The 8,435-nt window shown below is 51.9% G+C and overlaps 1 protein-coding gene across 1 annotated transcript; it reads left to right on the top strand.

Annotated features, from left to right (window-relative positions):
- The first annotated feature begins 5,563 nt into the window (after positions 1 to 5,563).
- On the top strand, positions 5,564 to 8,157 carry LOC116463625 (uncharacterized). The gene is made up of 2 exons (XM_032146807.2): positions 5,564 to 6,813; positions 7,644 to 8,157. Exons 1-2 carry the CDS (start codon positions 6,584 to 6,586, stop codon positions 8,155 to 8,157), a joined length of 744 nt encoding a protein of 247 aa, XP_032002698.1. The 5' UTR covers positions 5,564 to 6,583.
- The last annotated feature ends 278 nt before the right edge of the window (positions 8,158 to 8,435 follow it).

Below are 8,435 nucleotides of genomic sequence, written 5' to 3'. Positions count from 1 at the left end.
AAAGAATAATGGCTTGTTCCACTGGCCAAAGATGGGACAATTTGAACATCAAAAGAGATAAGTACTGACTCCACTCCTGACTTCTGCTTCTGGAAAAATGAAGTAGGTGTTTTCCCTATTCCTCCCACTAAGTACAGTTAACAACCCTGGATGTTACATATAAAACAAACAAAAAGACTGAGCGATGGAGAGAAGGCAGCCTAGCCTGGCTGGGATCCTCAGGACCTGAGGCTCCACACAGCAGAGAAAGTCCTGGAATCTGGACCCCATGGCCCAGTCAGGTTGACACAAAATTGATCATCACAGATCTGTAGAACTATACAAAAGTGCTAACATTCATAATTAGAGTCTCAGAAGGTAAGGAGGAAGAGAGTGGAATGGAAAGAGTATTCAAAAAAATAATCGCTAAAGGCCAGGTGCAGTGGCTCATGCCTGTAATCCCAGCACTTTGAGAGGTGGGACGATTGCTTTAGACCTTGCAACTGGCCTGAGCAACACAGGGAGACTCAGTCTCTCCAAAAAATAAAAAATTAGCCGATCATAGTGGTGCGTGCTTATAGTCTCAGCTACTCAGAAGGCTGAGGCAGGAGGATCGATCGCTTGAGCCCAGGGGTTTGAGGCTGCAGTGAGCTGTGATCATACCTCTGCACTCCAGCCTGAGTAACAGAGCTGAGACCCTGTCTCAAAAAAAAAAAAAAAAGTATGTATACACATTGGAATATTATTCAGCCCTTAAAAAGCAGAAGGTTCTGTCATTTGTGACATGGATGAACCTAGATGACATGATGCTAAGTGAAATAAGCCAGGCACAGAGAGACAAATACTGCGTCACCTCACTTATGCCTGGAGTTGAAAAAAAGGCCTGGGGCAGTGGCTCACGCCTGTAATCCCAGCACTTTGGGAAGCCAAGGTGGGAGGATAGCTTAAGCCCAGAAGTTCGAGAACAGGGTGGGCAACATGGCAAACCTGTCTCTACAAAAAGTAAAAAAATCAGCTGGGTGCAGTGGCACATGCCTGTAGTGCCAGGATTGCTTGAGCCAGGGAGGTCAACGCTGCAGTGAACCATGATAGTGCCCCTGCACTCCAGCCTGGGTGACAGAGTGAGACCCTGTCTCAAAAAAAAAAAAAAAAAGTTCATAGCAGTCGACAGTAGAATGGTGGTTAGCAGAGGCTGGAGGAGAGAGGGGGTGGGTTGTGGGGGAAAGGGGAGACACTGGTCAAAAGGTACAAAGTTCCAGTTAGGAGGAGTAAATTCTGGTGATTTATTGCACAGCGTAGTGACCAGTTAATAACGATGTATACTTCAAAATAGCTAAAAGAGGGTTTTAAATGTTCTCATCACAAAGAAATAAATATTTGAGGTAATGGATATCCTAATTAGCCTGATTTGATCTTTTTTTATGGTTTTTGTTTTTTCTTGAGACGGAGTCTCACTCTGTTGCCTAGGCTGGAGTGCAGTGGCGTGATCTTGGCTCACTGCAACCTCCGCCCCCCAAGTTTAAGTGATTCTCCTGCCTCAGCCTCTGTAGTAGCTGGGACTACAGGCATGCACCACCACCCCTGGCTAATTTTTTGTATTTTTTGTAGAGACAGAGTTTCACTATGTTGGCCAGGCTGGTTTTAAGCTTCTGACCTCAGGTGATCCGCCTGCCCTGGCCGCCCACAGTGCTGGGATTATAGGCGTGAGCCACCGTGCCCAGCTGATTTGATCATTCCACAATGTATACATGTAACAAAACATCACACTGTACCCCATAAATGTATACAATTATTATTTGTCAATTAAAAATAAAACTATAGATAAGTCAAACTGGTATTCTGAAATATGTTCAACTAGCCACATTTGGGCAAGAAGAAACAAAACTGAAAACTGGGAATAAACAAAGTGATAAAAAAAAATCACAAGGAGACTAGCCTTGGCAACATGGCAAAACCCCATCTCTACAAAAAAATACAAAAATTAGTCAGGTGTGGTGGTATGTACCATTGTCCCAGCTACTCAGGAGGCTGAGGTTGGAGGATCACCTGAGCCCAGGAGTTCGAGGTTGCAGTGAACTATGATCATACCACTGCACTCCATCCTTGAGTGACAGAGTGAGACCCTGTCTCAAAAAAAAATAAGAGCTTATCCTGTCTTTTTAGTCAGGATAACCAAATAGCCCTGGTCAATGAGGTAAAGCTATATTTGACAGATGGATTCTATCAGATATATTAAGAATGACAATTAGAAAATCACTTTGAGGTTGGACACGGTGGCTCACGCCTGTAATCCCAATACTCTGGGAGGCCAAGGCGGGTGGATCGCTTGAGGTCAGGAGTTTGAGACTAGTCTTGGCAACGTGGTAAAACCCTGTCTGTACTAAAAATACAAAAAATTAGGCGTGGTGGCCCCCACCTGTAATCCCAGCTACTGGGAGCTCGAGGCTGCAGTGAGCCGAGATTGCACCATCGTACTCTAGAGAGAGACCTGTCTCAAAAACAACAATAAAAACCTAAAACTTTATTTTATTTTCTTTTGAAACAGGATCTCAAAGCAAATTTTTGTATTTTTAGTAAAGACGGGGTTTCACCATGTTGGCCAGGCTGGTCTTGAACTCCTGGCCTCAAGTGATTCACCCCTGCCTCGGCCTCCCATAGTGTTGGGATTACAGGCGTCAGCCACTGCGCCTGGCTAAAAACCCAAAACTTTATATTCATTGAATAGCAACTACCCATTTCCTCCTTCCCGGCAGCTCCTGGCAACCACCATTCTACTTGCTGCTTCTATGTGTTTAACTATTTAGATACCTGATATAAGTGGAACCATGAAGTATTTGTCTTTCTGGGGTTTTTTTGCTTATTTGTTTTATGAGACGGAGTCTTGCTCTGTCTCCAGGCTGGAGTGCAGTGGCACGATCTTGGCTCACTGCAACCTCTGCCTCCTGGGTTCAAGCAATTCTCCTGCCTCAGCCTCCCAAGTAGCTGGGACTACAGGCACCCGCCACCACACCTGGATAATTTTTGTATTGTTATTAGAGACAGGGTTTCACCATGTTGGCCAGGATGATCTCGATCTCCTGACCTCATGATCCACCTGCCTCGGCCTCCCAAAGTGTTGGGATTACAAGCGTGAGCCATTGTGTCCAACCTAAGTATTTGTCCTTCTAGTGCAATGTCTTCGAGGTTACCCGTGTTGTTGCATGTGGCAGTATTTCCTTTTTTTAAAGGCTGAATAATATTCCATTGTATACCACATTTTTTTTTTAGTGGGTGCAGGGATGGGGATAAGGTCTCACTCTGTCATCCAGGCTAGAGTGCAGTGGCATGGTCACAGTTCACTGTAGCCTCTGACTCCCAGGCTCAAGCAGTCCTCCAGCCACAGCCTCTGGAGTAGCTGGGACTACAGATGCATACCGCTATGCTAATTCTTTTTTTATATAGAGATGGAATCTCCCTATGTTGACCAGGCTGGTCTTGAACTCGTGGACTCAAGCGATCCTCCTGTCTTGGCCTCCCAAAGTGCTGAGATTACATGCATGAGCCACCATGCCCAGCCTATTATATATCACATTTTTAAAAATCCATGTATCGGTTGTTTCCACATCTTGGGAATAATGCTTCAATGTGTGTTATCTCTTGATTGGGGTGGCAGTTACATGACTATGTATTTGTCAAATATTGCAGTCTGAAAGGGGTACATTTTACTATATGTAAATTATACCTTTATTTAAACAAGAGAACAACAAACAAATTACTCCATAGATTATTTGGTGGTCACAAGGTATGAAGCATATGCTTTCTAATGCAGAGGTCTGGCTGCCACAGCCCCCATCTTGATCAATTTCACCTCCCACTAAAGTGGGACAATGAGATATTAGGTGCCTCCTGATATGATGCAATTCAAAGTACAGAGCAGTGGCCAGGCTCAGTGGCTCATCCCTGTAATCCCAGCACTTTGGGAGGCTGAGGCAGGCGGATCACCTGAGGTCAGAAGTTTGAGACCAGCCTGGCCAACATGGTGAAACCCCTTCTCTGCTAAAAATACAAAAATTAGCTGGGAGTGGTGACACATGCCTGTAGTCTCAGCTACTCAGGAGGCTGAGGCAAGAGAATCAGTTGAACCCGGGAGGCAGAGGTTGCAGTGAGCCAAGATCGTGCCACTGCACTCTAGTCTGGGTGACAGAGCAAGACTCCATCTCAAATAAAACAAAACAAAAAACAACAAATGACGGAGCAGCACCTAGGAAGTATCCCTGAATATTTATATAATCAAGCCTTTAGATCTAATTCCCAGCATGCAGGATGAACCACAGATAGAGGAACAATCTCTGTGACAATATCAGTGACACCCTGAGGATACATTCAGACAAATTGAGAATGTGATGCATCATCTATCTCAAAGGACAACTGGCTGAGACTCTTCAGAAAGGTATCATGAAGACCAAAGAAGGGGATGAAGTGGGTGGGAGAGGGAAGGTGGTTTCATCTAGATTTAAAATTATTAAAAAGATATAATCCAGCCAGGCACGGTGGCTCACGCCTGTAATCCCAGCACTTTGGGAGGCCAAGGTGGGCAGATCATGAGGTCAGGAGATCGAGACCATCCCGGCCAAGAGTGAAACCCCATCTCTACCAAAAAAATACAAAAAAATTAGCTGGGTATGGTGGCGGGTGCCTGTAGTCCCAGCTACTTGGGAGGCTGAGGCAGGAGAATCACTTGAACCTGGGAGGCGGAGCTTGCAGTGACCGGAGATCGTGCCACTGCACTCCAGCCTGGGAGACAGAGCAAGACTCCGTCTCAAAAAAAAAAAAAAGACATATTGGAATCTACTTGAAGAAACCAGCTATAAAGACATTTTGAGGGCCGAGCACCATGGCTCACACCTGTAATCCTAACACTTTGGGACCCCGAGGTGGGGGGATGGCTTGAGCCCAGGAGTTTGAGGCCAGCCTAGGCAACATAGTGAGACCACGTCTTTACAAAACATGAATTAGCCAGGCACGGTGGTGTGTGACTGTAGTCCCAGCTACTCGGGAGGCTGAGGCTGAGGATCACTTGAGTCCGGGAGGTCAGAGGCTGCAATGAGCCATGATTGTAGCCTGGGGGACAGAGTGAGACCCTGTCTATATGTATGTATGTGTATGTATAGGCCGAGGCGGGCAGATTACTTGAAGTCAGGAGTTCAAGACCAGCCTGACCAACAAGGCGAAACCCCGTCTCTACTAAAAATATGAAAATTAGCCAGGCATGTAGCACACGCCTGTAATCCCAGTTACTCGGGAGGTTGAGGCAGGAGAATCACTTGAACCCGGGAAGCGGAGGCTGCAGTGAGCCAAGATTTTGCCACCGCACTCCAGCCTGGGTGACACAGTGAGACCCTGTCTCAAAAAAAGAAGTTACTGTTAACTAATATCTAATAACTTAGATATTATTAGATATTGTCAACTAATAGCAAGTTGTTAATTCTATTCATTTATTTTGGCAGAAGTATTTTAAGGTAAATTAGACAAATCATGACATTTCATACCCAATACTTTAACATGCATCTATAAAAACCAATTTCTTACAAAGCCACATAATTTTATTACACCTAATAAGGAGACGTAGCAGGGTAGTGTGAAGGAGGGGAAATCGTGGCGATGGGTTAGGTATACACTTAGAATGAAGTGCAGACCCCACACGGAGGCCCTCCAGAGGCCCAACCGGACCTGACCTGGGCCCTGTTTGCTTCTCTGTCTTCACCTGCCAGCACTACCCGCAGCTACACTCCAGCCACACAGGACTTCTTTGAGTTCTTTCAGTGACCAATCTGTTTCTCGCCCCAGGGCCTTTGCACTGGCGGTTCATTCCGCCGGACATGTCGGGTTTTCGCGGGCTGGCGCCTTGTGATTTCAGAGACTCTCCGCGACAGAACCATCTCAAGTGGGTCTACCTCCTCGCCTTTTTTTGTTGTCGTTGCTTGGCTGCACTTCTGACCGGGCAGGCCGTGATGATGTTTGTTTATGAGTTAGGTCTGACTGTTCGTTGGTGCTTAGGATCCCCACCGGGTCCCTAGGGCCTGTGCGTACCGCGCACCTGTGCACGTCCTGCGCGCAGCTGCAGGCGACTCCTCTTTGGCTCGTCGCTGCTGTTTCCTGCTGGGGGTGCCGACCCCGTCCCAGGCCAGCTGGGTGACTTCCCCCAGCCGCAGAGACAGCGGCGACCCGGGGCCTCAGACCTGCCCCCGCATCCCGCCGGCGCCACGCAGTGGGAAGTCAGGTTCCTCCGCCACCTCCCAGCCAGGTAACTGCCCCGAAGCCTGCCCCAAAGCCTGGAACCCCTCCAGCTCGGGGACCCCCCCCCGAAGAGTCGCTACCGCCTCCCTGAGGGACTACACCTCCCAGCGGCTCCCAGCGCGCTCCCGGGCACCGCCAGTCCAGGCATTAACCCTTTAGTGGCTGCAGTGGCGACGAGCGGAACGGGGTGCAGGTTCCCGGGGAGGGGGCGTGCAGGATCGGGGTGCGGGGTGCGCTGTAGGGCTAAGGAGAGGATGGGCTTTGGGGGGCACTGAGGAGGAGGGGAGTCAGGATTAACCGAGGACAGGGTCGCAGCGGGGGCTTGGGGATGACGGGCTCTAGAGCGCCGCTCCTCCCCAGAACTAGGATTTGGAGCCTTACGTTCTCCCGCAAAACCAGCCCTGTGGGTGCCAGGCCAGGGGCGGCGCCCAGGTGTGGAGGGGGCAAGGTACGGGCGTCTGCCGTCGCTAAGTGCCCCCTTCCACTTAAGGCACACCTTCGCCTCCGATTCCGAACCGCCCGGGGAGACAGGCAAGTGGCAAAGCGGGGAGGGCGAAGGTGAGGAGTCGATACCCCCTACCCCAGGGACCAGGCGCTGCCGCGGGCCCTTTCCTTCCCCCAGGCCCGGGGCCGGAGCCTCCCTGGTGCCCGCCGTCCTCCTGCGGAGCCATGGGGAGCGGCTCCAGCGCATGGAGGCAGCCCCCCCGCCTCGTCCTGGCCCCTGCCCTGACCCGGGGGCGGCCGCGGGGATGTCTGGCCGGTGGGGCAGGCCCGGGGCTCGCTGCGGCCGAGCGGCCGATCCAGCCGCTCCCCCGCGCCAGGCCGAGCTTCGCTCTTTCCCTCGGTGGTGAGCGGCCAGATCCAGGCGCGTCTTAAGTGGGTGGGGTGGGGGCGCAGGGAGGGGCGGCCACGCGACCCTAAGACCCTTTCAGATGGTGGGAGGGCCTGGAGAAAGAGCGTGTGCGGAGGGGGTGCTCCCCCAGATGGGGGGTCAGGAAGTCTCCTTCAAGTGTCCGGGACAGAGGGGCAGCAGGGACCAAGGCGGAGATGACATCAGTGAGCGAGGGGAGCCCAGAAGAAGTAAGGCTGCAGCCGCGGCCCCGCAAGGGTTCGGACTTTCCTCTAAACGCGGCGGAAGCCCATGGAAGGAAGCGGTTAGCAGCAAGGCAGAGTCCTGCTCCCTCTGCAGCCCCAGCTCCCAGCGCCCTGGGCTTTGCAGGCACTTGTCCGGGTAGAGGATTGAGAGCTGTGGCGAGGCCCGCACTTTCCTGCCAGCCACAGCTGGCCACATGCCCATCTGACCCTCCGAGTTCTCTAAAAATGGGGCTGACAGCCCCCACCTCACGAAGTCCACACCGGGCTCAACCCGCTGCCTTCCTCCCCAACAGGACTCTGCCACCCTCCCTCAGGATGCCTGAGGGCCCTGAGCTGCACCTGGCCAGCCAGTTTGTGAACGAGGCCTGCAGGGCGCTGGTGTTCGGCGGCTGCGTGGAGAAGTCCTCTGTCAGCCGCAACCCTGAGGTGCCCTTTGAGAGCAGTGCCTACCGCATCTCAGCTTCAGCCGGCAGCAAGGAGCTGCGCCTGATACTGAGCCCTCTGCCTGGGGCCCAGCCCCCCAGGAGCCGCTGGTCCTGGTCTTCCGCTTCTGCATGTCCGGCTCTTTTCAGCTGGTGCCCCGCGAGCAGCTGCCACGCCATGCCCACCTGCGCTTTTACACGGCCCCGCCTGGCCCCCGGCTCGCCCTATGTTTCGTGGACATCCGCCGGTTCGGCCACTGGGACCTTGGGGGAAAGTGGCAGCCGGGCCGCGGGCCCTGTGTCTTGCAGGAGTACCAGCAGTTCAGGTAGGGCCAGCACCAGGTGTGATGAACATAGTCGTGGGCTCCACACCTGGCTCTGTTAGTGCCTTCTTGGCCAACAAGGGGCGAGTCCCTGCCCCTTCTGGGCCTCAGTCCCCTCATCTGCAAATCAAGACAGTATCCCTGTCCTGGGTCAGCTCCCTGAGCCAATGGACATGGAAACTCAAAACTAAATGGGGGCCGGGTGTGGTGGGTCACGTCTGTAATCCCAGCACTTTGGGAAGCCGAGGCGGGCAGATCACTTAAGGTCAGGAGGTCGGGACCAGCCTGGCCAACATGGTGAAACCCTGTCTCTACTGAAAATACAAAAATTAGCCGAGCA

This window comes from Hylobates moloch, unplaced genomic scaffold, assembly GCF_009828535.3.
Source record: "Hylobates moloch isolate HMO894 unplaced genomic scaffold, HMol_V3 SCAFFOLD_45, whole genome shotgun sequence".
NCBI classification, from domain to species: Eukaryota; Metazoa; Chordata; class Mammalia; order Primates; family Hylobatidae; genus Hylobates; species Hylobates moloch.
Note: the sequence above shows the minus strand (reverse complement) of the source record. Positions and strands in the feature narration are given on the sequence as shown.